Below are 13,742 nucleotides of genomic sequence, written 5' to 3' on the forward strand. Positions count from 1 at the left end.
CCCTTTTTCTTTCTCTTTATTGTCATTTTGGCTGTAATCTGCTTTGTATGAGGTAGGTGGCGGATAATGTCACCCCGCAGGTCGGTAGAAGGACTGGGCGGGAGTGAGGGTTACCAGCCATCATTAATGTTTGATTTGTTCAGTCGTAATTTGTGTAAAGAGTACATGTCAAAGTCAATCTGTTTAAAATAATAAAAATTGAATGATAAAAAAAAAAAAAAGATATGTTCGAATACTAGCTCACAGTTTTATAATGCTAGGAATAGCTTGACATTTAAATTGGGAAGATTTTATTGATTTGAGAGCATTTTAGGTATACATTCTTTCAAGCATTGCACCATTTTAATACCCTACAATCATATATGGCTGTTTCGTTCAGTGAAATGAGGCAAAAGTTTTAAAAAGGGAAAGGGTAAACAAAACCATTGAAGTGTGTGCCACTTTTTAGTAAAAGTGGCACACACAGCCATTTGACCCCTTATGACCCCTTATGGATAGACTGAGCTAAAGAAAGTGCAACAGGGAGAGACATGGGATAAAAAGGAGGCACAAAGTCTTACATTTAGCATTTAGGACAGCACGTTACTATATTTAAGGTGTCCTTTTAACTAACATAAATACATAAAAAAAATATATGAGAGTATGATTTTCTGGTTTCCTACCTAAGCAGAGACCATAGAATGTATGATCCTTTCACTGTTTTTTTAGGTTAACAAGTAAAAAAAAATAACTTGCTGTATTTAACATAAAGAAAATGAACAATCTTGACATTATGTGAATTTGTAATTATATAAGTATAGATCCATGAACCCATCGCACTCCTGACCGCTTGTCTCCAAAGAAAGATATATGGGTGCTGCGGTGGTCGACGGATGGCAACCGTCATGTAACAGCAGGAAACAGGGACACTGGCACTCCAAAGTTTGCGTAAATACAAAGTCTTTTATTAAAGAAAGTACGACATGTCACAAAGTTGCGACGACCATTTCGGGGTCACACAGGATACCCTTCCTCAAGCAATGACATGTGGCAACAGTGCAGAAACAAACAGTTTAAATAACAAACACCCACAAAACAAAATCCAATCAAAAAGCAGTTCAGTGACCCAGTGATGTCATATATGACGTCACATTCGCGCCAGGAATCTGTCACAGTATGAACCAAGTTCATGTGCTGGATGATCTATACGCAGTAGAATATGCAGAAAGGCAAAAAAGGCAAAAATGTGTTATTATCGTTCAGTAAAAGTAGCTTATTATGATCACCTCCACTCTGGTCAATCACCATGCCCCTGAGTTAATGTGTCTGGTGTTTGGGTTTGGCAAAATGTATAGCTACAGGTTTATTGGTGTCTAAGGGTTCACCTTTGGTAGTTTTGTTCAGGGCGATCCTGGGCTGTCCGTACATGACAGCCCAGTAGATGTGGAGTGTTGCTGGGTTACCGCAATTAGGGCGGAACCCAGCCGGAATCACGTGGGACCCCCCCTGACCAATGGAACAGCGAGAGGCGGAGACATGGAGCCCGTGATTGTGGATCTCTCCTTCCACACATCAGGACGAGCAGGTCCAGCGGCACATAGCGGTTTTCTTGCCGCATTCATTTATCATCAGAGGATAGCATGTAAGTCGCATATAGCATATACTTAGTCTGATTCTCACACAACGTTCAGATTGCGTTTATTTTATGGGGAAACCTGGGTCAAGTCTGTATTTACTTTCTGTGTTTACATCGGCTGCCTACTACTGTATTTTGAACTGTTCCTGGCGGATATGTGACGTCATATATGACGTCACTGGGTCACTGAACTGCTTTTTGATTGGATTTTGTTTTGTGGGTGTTTGTTATTTAAACTGTTTGTTTCTGCACTGTTGCCACATGTCATTGCTTGAGGAAGCCCTCGTTCACACCTGAACGTTTTGTAGCGCGTTCTACGCTCGACGAACGCTCTACAAAACGCTCAAAAATATAAATCCCATTGTATTCAATGGTCTCGTTCCCACCTTGGCGTATTTCCACCCGTCCCTAACGCGCTACAAAACGGCCCACGCCTGGAAAGGTACAGGTACTACTTTGGGCCGTTTCGTTGCGCGTTTCCATTGGGATACAGCCAAGTAGCCTTCGGAAACACGCGTTTGTCGCGCGACTTTTTTACCGTGGATCACGGTAAAAAATGCGCGACGGTCGCGCGACAGACGCGCATATGCAATACGCCTAGGTGTGAACGAGACCGAAGGGTATCCTGTGTGACCCCGAAATGGTCGTCGCAACTTTGTGACACGTCGTACTTTCTTCAATAAAAAAGACTTTGTATTTAGGCAAACTTTGGAGTGCCGGTGTCCCTGTTCCCTTTGTAATTATATAGGTGCATAGGGTAACCATATTTGATCAATACACAGGTTTTGCTTCCTCCTACACAATAGTTGCGCTATAACACTCTTTTTCCCAAAAGAAGTCTACCAGTTGGCCAACTTATTAAAAACAAGTTCCCCTTTCATGCTGTGGCTACTATCTTCTTCCATCAGTTGTTAGAGCCCAATTCCTGGTTCACTTATTTCCATTTATGAGATAGTGGATGTCATCCAGATGCTTTATTTTCTTCTCCTGCATTGAAGACCCGCTCCATTCACTCAGTTTTTGCCTCTTCACAGGGCAAATCACCACACCAAACAGATCCCCTTGGTACCCTGGCCCTTTGGTATGCCCACACAGTCCACCTCTGACTATCTCTCTCTGATCTACACAGGAAATTCAGGTTGGCTTTCCTACATCCCGGTGGTGTGATGACCAGCATCACCTAGGAACCTCCTCTTTGGCACAATTGTCATGGACACTCACCTTGTTATGAAAGGGGTGTGTAATGACATCACTACAATAAGTAGCAGAGCCCGTTGGTGTAATGGACACTTGGAATGCCCACACAGTCCATTTCTCCCCTGCTCCCCAACAGGGACAAACTGTTCAGCATGTTTGGATATTTAGTTCCAGAGCTGAGGGGTACATTGCAGCTATTGTGCTGTAGATCTCCCCTCACTGCTAGACCAGAACCGAGAAGTATTGAAGTAGAGTAGAGAGTAAATTCAAAGGTATGTGAAGGCCACAAATTAAGATAAAAATGGAGGACTCATCAGGAAGTAATAGATAACAGATTATTTCATGATGCCAAGAATATAATAAGTACAAAAACAAAAATACAGGAGAGCAGTCTTCTAAAATCGTGAAAGCAATATGAAAATTAATTTTAAGATATGCATTCCTTGTTAATATAGGTTATTTTTAATATTCCTCCTTATTCTGTTTTTAGGAACTGTTTGATGTCATTTTGGATGAGAATCAGTTAGAAGATGCCTGTGAGCACCTTGCTGAATATATGGAGGTGTACTGGAGAGCCACACATCACCCCTCGCACCAACAGACTAGCCAGAACCTAATGACACCACCCACTGCCATCCCTGGTTTAGAGGTACCGCCATTCATATCATGACATTCCCCAGGTGTGCTTTTATTATTAGAGACTTTACATTGCACTAGTTCATCTGTTGTGTTACCTGTATGCAAAGACATAGAGGCTGATTCAATCAGTTGAGTGAGGATTCACTTCAGTTATCCAATCACATGAAAGGCAAAGTCCTATTTATTTTTTATCTGCACATGATTGGGTATATAATGTAAACAAAGCTACAATGTTTGAACGAGTGAACAGCTCTGCAACATCTTACTTTCCTGGTTTTTAGAAGAGCGAAGTTGAAAAACCAATATGGTATCTTTTGACAGTAGACAGAAAAAAATGCAGAAAAAGAAATCTGAAATCATAATTTCACCACTCTTAAAGGCTGCGTCCGCACTTGCTGTCTTTCTTCTGAAAATACTGGGTGCCTGGATGTCTCTGGTTTGACACCTGCTGTACATACTGGTGCCAGATCAGTGACTCTCAATGTAGGGAAGCCACTATGAACAGTATGAAAGTCAGGAAGCTCACATTTTCTAAAGGAGAGGCCAGCAGTTGTAATCTTTGTTTTATCAGTTCACTCAATACATTGTAGCTGTGTTCACTTTGACTGCCCAGTCATGTGCAGATAAAATAAATAGTAGTGAAAAAAAGTAATGTTAGAATCATTGAAATTTCAAACTTGCAAACTGGCAAAAAATCTTTCATCATTTAGCCAAAGTGCAACATTTTGTTAAAGGAAAGAACAAACTTCCCACTTTTCTCCATTACAAATAGCTCCCTTAGTGTTTAGGTGGGGGTGCAAGGGAATGTAAGAGGATACTCTTTATAGTTCAGGAAATGCAAAACCATCTTTCCTTCCTCTTGTCTTATGGTCAGTACATGTAAAAAGTAGCTCTGCATACAAAGCAGACCACATGTTGCCCCCAGTAGCACATTTTAGCACCAGTTTGTACTAAAATATTCACATAACACAAGGGGCAGAGTACAAATCAGCATCATCATTTAGTTGTGTATTAGTTTAGTTGTGTATAAGGCAGCATGATGTCTAAATACACAACTGGCCATACAGCCACAAAATAGCTATCTTCTTTGAGCACGCTGGGTGAACTTTAACACTTGTTTGATGTTTATGTGTGTGCTTGGATATGGACAACTCTCTCTCTCTTTCTGCTCCTAGAACCAGCAAGTTCTTTCGGATAGAGCCAATGAGCACTCCCCCCTAGAACGTGATAGCCTAATGCAGTCAGATGAGGCAAGCGAAACCTCTCGTAAAACCTGGACGGCCTCTTCCCAGAGGAGCTCCCGCCACATGGAGGAGGAATACTCTGATGCCTACCAGGACCTGTACCAGCCTCACCGGCACCACAACAGTGGTTTGCACAACACCAATGGCCATGACTCTCAGGACCGCCTTCTGGAGCGTGACTCTGAGCAGAACCACAATGACAGGAACTGGCAACGCAACCGCCCCTGGCCCAAGGACAGCTATTGAGAGGAATTCCTCTCCACACACCCATCCAACACACATACACACACTTCTCCTGCATGGCAGTGCATGCCATGAGGCACAGCCACCAAGTGTAAATTTCAGGGTAGCACCAAGAGGCAAGAATGCACTGCGGGAGAAAAACAGCCTGATCCTGACCGGCCTGCAAAAATACTAAGGGCAGAAGGGCTGTTTATGAGTAGTTGTACATTTGCAGCACCTGACTGCAATATGAATCAGAAAGCAGAGCCAAGATACAACATATGTTCTTGTGGTTTACAGGTAGAGGCAGTGTAATGCTGGAAACAAGTAACACACTTAAACATTCACAAACACTGTCAAACCCTTCAGATCTCATGCTGTTGTGGCATCAGTTACATTACAGGTACTGAATATTTTTTACAGAAATTTCCATGCAATAGTGCTGGGAATCCAGCTCTGACTGCCAAGATACAAACACTGGGGTGTCATTATCGCCCTTGGCTATATCCAACTGATATAACAATGGGCAGTGTGATCACCCCAGGATAGGGTTACCGCTCTACATCTTTAATTGTAATGACACAAGCTATAGTATTCACACTCTGTGTGGAACAGGGAAGTAAAAGCATGATTCCCCATACAATAAATTTAAAATGACTTTTCGCAATTGCTCGGGACAATGGGGGCAGTTCAAGGTGGCAAATTTGAGGAGTTTTCAGCGACTCCATCTTATTTGCAGGAATCCTGAAAGACAATCTGACCATGTTGAATGATTTGAGATGGCACTACATGAGCAGGATTGAATCCTGTGCTCTCAGGACATTTTGATGTAGGGAACTAACTTCAGCCCCCAAGGCCTTGTACACAGTGGGCATCAGCTTTCATACGAGCGCACAGCATACTTTATAAAACATTTGCAAAGCTTTCATCAAAGTTAAAAAAAACATTTTCTTGAAGTTCCTAAAGCACCCTTCAGCTGGAATTTGGAGATGTTAAACAGATCAAAATATTAGCGTGGCTGCTGTTAGGAGGCTTCTGCAAGTTTTAAACACTGCTGCAGCTTTCTAAATGCTTGCTTGCAGCTTGTTTACAGTGACAATCAGCACTCCCATTAAGATCTGTATTTAGCATCCTGATACTGCTGTTGACGGGTGCTTTAAAGGCTTTTGGAAAACTGCTTGAAGCATGCGAAAAGCTTTGCAATTAACTTGTAACAGATTGCTGAACACACTCCTCTTATATAAACTGAAACCCATGTGTTCAAGGCCAAAAACGCAAGCAGGGTAAGAAGACGTAAGTGTTCGTTAAGCTATTGCCTTCTGGGAAGCTTAGTAGCAGGACTGCCAAACTGCAATGTTCTATGAATGTTCTTACATAGTCCACAACCGTGATGCAAACACTGTCAACATTGTGAATATGTGCATGCTATATATGTTAGGTGCCATCAGTAAGTGTTCAAGCACTATGGATGCCTAGCTTCTACCCAATTGTGGATTACTGTGGCAACCTCACATGAATGATGTACACGTACCTTCCACCTCCTAATATCTGTAAATATGAAATCAGGACATGTATAAACTCTGCTGCAATGTGACCAAACCCTATCTGAATCCATTCAACCACATCCAATGAAGCCACAGCCATTTCTAAATAGTTCTCCCCCTTTGGGTCCCATGATTATGACCCTCTTAACAAGTCTGCGAAACTGGAATAATATATTTGTCACTTAGATCCTCCCAGTCCAGTCAGCATTGTACTGTAGCAAATACAGAGACCTTGGAAAAATGTACAGTATTACTAAGGTAAATCATAGTCATCACTTCTTCTAAAATACTCTGATATTTGGCCAAAGGTCTTGCTGTGATTCACTTCTGGGACCTGAGAGCAGTCTCAGCATGTCTCCTACGTTTGTAGTCTTCATTTTGGTCTGTGGTTGTATTTGGCCACAGATCCTGGAAGTGGACTACAGTCACTGGATTAGGAGCCATACAGGTGAGTGCTATTTTGATGAGCTTGATAGGTTTCTTACTAGCTGCTGACTTCAACACATACAAACATATTTTTATAAGTATTTCAGCATTCATCATTTCAGTCATTTCCCCAAGGAGCATCTTGTAAACATAAGTTACTGTTCTGATTCTGGAATCTTAGTTCTAACCTTAAAACCTTAAAAATCGAATGAAGCATTTTACCATATGAATGGAGCTTTGTACTAGTATAGTATAGAAGTGGGGGACTTTGGCCCCAAAAAAGAGAAGAAGTCAGCAGAGGCAACTGTGGTGAAAGAGGAGTCTTAAAGGTTTTCACATCAGAAGGGACTTCTTTAGGATCGGTATATCGGTAATAGATAAAAATGTTATGCTAAAATGAAGTCAAAAATAAATAAGCAACTTATAAACATTGGAAAAATAAATGATAAATACATACAATGAAATATGATGTACATGATGATGAATACCTACCTTCTGATAAAAAAAGCCTTCACCATTGGTGCCTCTTCTGGCTCCTTATACTTTTTGGGTCTCCCATGCCATTGCACACTGGGATAATACAGTCTGGTAAATGATCATTCAGAATACCTCAGTGAGCATAGAGATCGACACACATTCTACACAATTGCTTCATCAGGTTGCTTGACCCCCTAGCTGGGCTTCTTGCAACTGTATATATATGAGCACATGCATCCTATTATTTACAAACCTGAAACATAATTTTTGATTCAAAACTTCTACACTGATTTGGATCTCTCCCATGGCATTTTCTCCATATCTTCTTTTCTATCTCCAGACTTTTTTTGGGAGAATTCCTACACTTCTCTTGTACATGTGTAGTTCTTATATAAAGCCTACAGCACTTTAAATGCAGCAAACCTTTGTTCATTTTATTGCAGCATGTTGTGTAAAAATACTATTCTTTTTTATAGCGTTTGCATGTGCAGTACACACAGCTTCAGGCAGACATGACATAAATGGCAGGTGACCCATTCTGCGACAGTAAATAATACAGTGCTTCAGAGTTTTGTTGTGAATGCAGCAGCGCCTGTCTCAGCATAAAGGGAAGAAATGTAGAAAATGTCATTTACAAACAGTGTGCATTAGGACTCCTTTATAAGGCCCCTTTCACACCAGGGCGGTTCGGCCAAATCTACGCGGATCTGCCGACATGAACGATCCCATACATTGCTATAGGGGCCGTTCATGCAGCTGAGAAAATCATATGTACTTTCCCAAAAGGCATTTTCTGTTTAGAAATCCACATGGAGGCTGCTCCCTTTTGTAGTGTACTGTTCTACTCTTAAGGCTGGATCTCAGACAACCATATGTTATGTCATTATAAGAAGCCATAATCCTTCATAAACACAGTTGCATAAATATCTAATACAGCCTAGTTTTACGGCCGTTATTCCCAAAGTATAATGTAAGAGTTTATATGAAACAATGCAGCCCTAGTGTACATTAAAAGATGATCAGACATCACCAATAAAACCAAGGCATTAACTGTAAATGACTTCAGGTATATTTATTATCTACACTATCCTATGTTTTACTGCCATAATTCCCAACATTCCTGCACCAAATACCAGAATAATTTAAGGTACGCTTTGGACCGGCCTAAGCTGCACACATGAGGCATTATATGGCCTTAGAAATACTGAAAAGCTGCTGGATTGTCTTTCTATCAGTAAAGTTGGGGTTAGGCCATTTTTGTGTAGTGCACAAGGGTTATTAAACAGGATAGGCATATTTTATTTTTTTTAGTTAGAGTATAAAACTTTCAAGGACTTTTTAATATACACCCATGAAAACACCAATCATCATGCGTTTCTTGTTTTATATAACATTAAAAAATAGGTTGGTTGCTAGCTGCTCACCCCTTATGTCATTGTATGGAAATTTATATGAAAGTAAAAAGGGATTTTAAGAAAGCCTGCATTGATTAAGCCTAGCTGATAGAAATCATAAAGTTGGAGAAAAGTTTGTATTTTGTGGAATGGGTCAAAATGAACAGTTTGCTCTGTCCCCTTATGAAAAATGCCCATGCCAATCCTATTTTATTTTTTTTGGCATGCTGGATGTAGAAGCACCATCAAGCTCCATAATGTCAGAAAAAGACCCATTTGTCCCCATGTTAAATTCTCTCAAAAGCAGAGGAGCTGGAGTCTTTTTCAAAGCAAAACTAAAGCCTAAATTTGCTTTGCTTCACATGCTCCCTTGTGGCATACAGGTGAAACTCGAATAATTAGAATATCGTGCAAAAGTAATTGCAGTAAGTGCTGCAAAAGGGGCCCAAACCAAGTACTGAGTACATATGCATGCTTGTACTTTTCAGAGGTCCGATATTGTTCTATGTACAATCCTTGTTTTATTGATTGCATGTAATAATCTACTTTTTTGAGTTTGTGGATTTGGGGTTCTTGGGGTTTTCATGAGCTGTAAGCCATAATCATCACAATTATGACAAATCACGGCTTGAACTATCTTGCTTTGCATGTAATGAGTCTATCTCATATATTAGTTTCACCTTTTAAGTTGCATTAGTGAAATAAATGAACTTTGCACGATATTCTAATTATTCGAGTTTCACCTGTATCATCTGTCACTAGGACCATTTATGTCTTTATGTCTTAACACAAAGCCTTACTCGCCTTTATGTACAGATTATGGACTGGCATCTTCAGGACAGTGAGACGGTTGCATAGAAGTTTCAGCTTGCACAGAAATGATCTACAGCATCATCCAGCCTTATTATTGCAGGTCAAATAGAATTGGGCAGTGGTGCAGCCACTAGGTATTTTTATAGAATTATATCTGAAAGGAGTTGTCTTGGGGGTTTTCAGACCATTTCAAATCTATAAATAAACAAAAGGGACAAATATAAATTATTGACTATCCCTACTGGACTCTATTGTATTTTGAAAAGTGAAAAAATATCTATTCCAGGAACACTGAAGAGCAGACGGCAACTGAAGAGCAGGCGCAGAGGCGTCCCTAGCCTTTTCACCGCCTGAAACGGTAGGGTGTGGGGGTGGTTGCTGGTGGAGCATGCTACCTGGGGGGGAGGGGGGTGGCTTTTGCATCATCTCTTCACCCTGCTCTAGCTCAGGCCTGCTTCCCACCCAACCTCTGGTAACCAGTGATATCACTGGTTGCCAGGAGCTGGGTGGGACACCAGCCAGAGCATCGCTTATATATCTCCCTTTCTGGCTCTTAGCAATGCTCTGGCCAGAAAGGGAATGGCAGAAACATTGTGCAGCAGTGCGCCTCCACCCCCCCCACATGACCCAAACCGCCCTACTTAATGGTCTATATTGGATAGAGAAGAGTAGAGTACAAATTAGATGTCATTATTGTAAAGCCAAGCAAGTAACAGTAAGAAAAGAAAGATAGTCTTCCTGATCATGTCACAATCTAGAGATGGGAGAATGGCAAATTGTACAGTGAGGTAAAACGTGTAAATGGTACAATTACACATTTTACGTGATCTATGTAGTGTAAACAATTTCCTGTGTCCTTTCATGCAGCAGCTTGGTATTCTGTAGGAACTCCTGTAGCCTTAGGGTCTCCCAGCCTATGTATAGCTCTGCTTCCATGTAACAATTGGCTGACGTCAAGCAGATGCTTCAGCTCACCTTTGTCATTCTCTTCCTTCCATCTCCTTGGCAGCTCCTGATTACATTATGGCTCAATGAATGTTTGTACTATGACTATGAACAGCCCTCATGATATGCATCACAACGCACTACACCACACATCACAGAACAAAGTGGGAAAGATCATCAGTGTATTGCTGCTGACTATACAAACTATGCTGTGCAACATATCAGTTATTGGAGCCCTTGCTTGTCTTCCTGAATTAGTCAGGAGCACTAGCAATGTGCAGGGATTGTGCAAAAAAATATCATTTTTTTTACTTGTCAAAAGCATGTTTAATTTGTACAATGTGTTCCTTTTCCTGTCCATGTGCCATTGGCAGAATACAGCACACAGTAGCATAGAACAAACATATTTGTTAAAATAAAAAGTGTTAAAGATCACTAGATGATCTAATAGAACAGGACCTCTCACTGGCCATTTTGTGGATTGAAATGGTGATCATAAAAATGGAGCCTTATGAAGAAGTGCTACTCTTATACTCTCTTATTTAAAGGTCACTTACACAAAATGTTAGTTTTGGGTGTTTGCAAAAAAATGAATTCTCTCATGGCTATTTAAATCTCCCTGAATGTCCATCTCCCAGAACTCTCACCTTCAGTCCCTCATTGTGGCTGTTGTCAGTTTCAGGCCATAATAACTGTTGCTTGCCCAGTACTAAACCAGCAGGCAGGATTGACACATTAAGCAGATGCATAGCTGAAAACCTCAGCAGCAGTCCTAGCCGGAATCTAACAAACCAATCACTGTCCTGGTGAAACTGAAATTTGTTTGGATTTAACCTTTAAAAGGCTAAAAAGGACTTAAAATGTACAGTAACCCACAGCCAACCAATCAAATCAATTCAGATTGCCAATAGCTAAAATATACAAGATTGCCACGAGATATTAAACAGCTCTGCTCTTGTGATTGTTGTCAATGGCTCCTAATGAGGATACATTTGCAGTAAAGGGATGAATCCACAGGATGAAGGTGATGGGTCCCCATTTAATTTGATAGTCTACATGTCTGCCGTAGGCTTTTCAGTCACACCTTCACCCATTATAGAATGCTACCCTTTATATGGCATGTTTAAATGTGTTGATCAGTTTGCACATAAAAAGATAGAAATAAATGTTGCACTTATGTACCAGAGCCTGCACGTAAGAAAAAAGTAAGTATCCGCTTTAGAGAATGCTCCTTTGGTTATCTCTGATGTTCTACCTGTAAATATTGGATCTCTCTTCACTTTTTGGAAACCATTTTTCTACAATTCATTGTAAGATGTTTATGGGTTTTCTAAAAATGAATGAAACAAAGAAATATGTTGGCATAACTGTGGTTTTTTTTTTATGAAGTAGAAAAAAAGTGATTTATTGTTAAAGGAATTCTATGTTTACAGTTTAACCCCTTCAGTACTTGAACAGCCTGTAACACGATGTTATTTATGTTCCTGCTGGCGCCATCTAGTGTCTTCTATCTTCAAGATTCTATATGCCCTGCATTTCATGTGATGCGGTGCATATATAATAATAAATATATACAGGAAATCTATGTGAGCTGACATTGTAAAATGTTATTTGAAGGTGCATGCTCCAGGGTGGTCATACTTATCCTTGCCTTGCTAATGTGTCAATGACCTGAAACAAGCATGCAGTGAGTGAAGTGTTGGGACACTTGATATACTCATGCTTGTTTTCTTGGTGAGTCTATGACCTGGAAATATAAGAATGACAACCCTAAACTTATAATTTATAAACAAGTCAGCAGCATCATCTCCAGTATTTCTGTCCAGACTGTTTTATTTTGTCCATCAAACTGTTGAATTCTTTGAGCACACCATGCAACTTGTTGAGTTGAGAAAGAGAGACACCTTCCAGCACAATGTAATGTACACACCCCTGCCACGGCCCCAGTTATGCAGACCATTAAGAATGTATATGCCAAAAATGTTTGGTTAAACCCAGAATTGTGTGTTTTTCAACTTAACCTTCACTTTATATTAACTTTTCGAAATAGCAAACAAGATCATTAAGAAATAGGATGAAGGGTTTAGTGCAGAATAACACTTTTGGTAGTTAAATAGAACCTTTTCATAGATACCTGTACATCAGACCAAAACGAGGGACAACTGAAGAGAAAAGAAGGACAGAGGGATTTGGGTCCAAATGAGGGACAGTTGGGTGGTATGCACCCAAAGGGTTAAGACCCTTTCTAGGAAAATACTCCTAGAGTGACATCCTAGCATTAGCTGATCAATCAAATGGCACATCAAGAAGATATAAAGCTTTTTGCAAAGCCCATATTTGCGTCATAAAAAAAGACTGTCGTGGCCAAATCATGTTAAATATGCAGGAAAGTGGGCTGTCTTGGACATAAAGTAAAAGAAATGAAGGTAAGTAGATTTATTCCTCCTGTTTCAACCTTGGCAACACATGTCTAAAAATCTAAGAGGAAGGGAATAGTGAGTTGACAGGCCATGGAGAACCCCTGTAATATAAGCTGCATACCTGGCAATTCGGACTACCAGATCAATTATAGTTTCCTTAACCTTGATTTTCCAATACTAAACCGCCATATAAACAAGGTGTCTGAATTTTTGGCTGCAGATTTTAAAGAAAGTCCATAGCAGCCACCTAAAAAAAAAAACTTTGCACTTTCACGTATGAGGGAACATGTGATTCCCTCCCATCATTAGCTGGAATACTGACACATGACAGACGGGTTGATACCATTCGACAGGTTACACAGGGTATTTTGCAGCGGCTGCAATGGAAGAAGGAGTGCTGCGAAAGTATAAGTGGGCCAGGAAGAGGCCTATAAAGATACTTTTGCCATGAAGTTTTTTTTAAGAGCTCTGGTGACATACAGAGCATGGATATGTGCTTTTATTTCACTTTAAGGATTAGGAAAGAAGATCTGACGTCACTGATACGATCCTTAAGAATGAAAGGATGGGTCCTGCCTAAATAAAAGATATTTAGTAAGCAATCTATGGATGACTCTTTCTTGTATAATGCTTGGAGGTCTGTCACTTCTTTCAAGCTATAGCAACCTAGTAAAGGATTTTTCCATGGCAAAAACATTTAGAGGGATCTTCTCTAAGGCTCCAAATGGTTCCTTCATAAGACTACCTGAAGATTCCAGGTCAAGTAAGGGTCTCCAGAGTCATTAAATGTGTGTTACGCCTAAAGT

At 40.4% G+C, this 13,742-nt stretch overlaps 1 protein-coding gene across 1 annotated transcript in view; it reads left to right on the plus strand.

Annotated features, from left to right (window-relative positions):
- CACNB3 (calcium voltage-gated channel auxiliary subunit beta 3) overlaps positions 1-5,541 on the plus strand; it is a gene marked incomplete at its 5' end in the record, with an annotated part of 8,461 nt that extends 2,920 nt beyond the window's left edge. The window contains 2 exons of the mRNA XM_018561886.1: positions 3,303-3,461; positions 4,627-5,541. Coding sequence (XP_018417388.1) covers positions 3,303-3,461; positions 4,627-4,941 — 474 coding nt within the window. The remainder of the gene's footprint in view (positions 1-3,302; positions 3,462-4,626) is intronic.
- Positions 5,542-13,742: the final 8,201 nt, after the last annotated feature.

The sequence above is a fragment of the Nanorana parkeri genome, unplaced genomic scaffold (genome assembly GCF_000935625.1).
Source record: "Nanorana parkeri isolate BGI_ZX_2015 unplaced genomic scaffold, ASM93562v1 scaffold549, whole genome shotgun sequence".
NCBI classification, from domain to species: Eukaryota; Metazoa; Chordata; class Amphibia; order Anura; family Dicroglossidae; genus Nanorana; species Nanorana parkeri.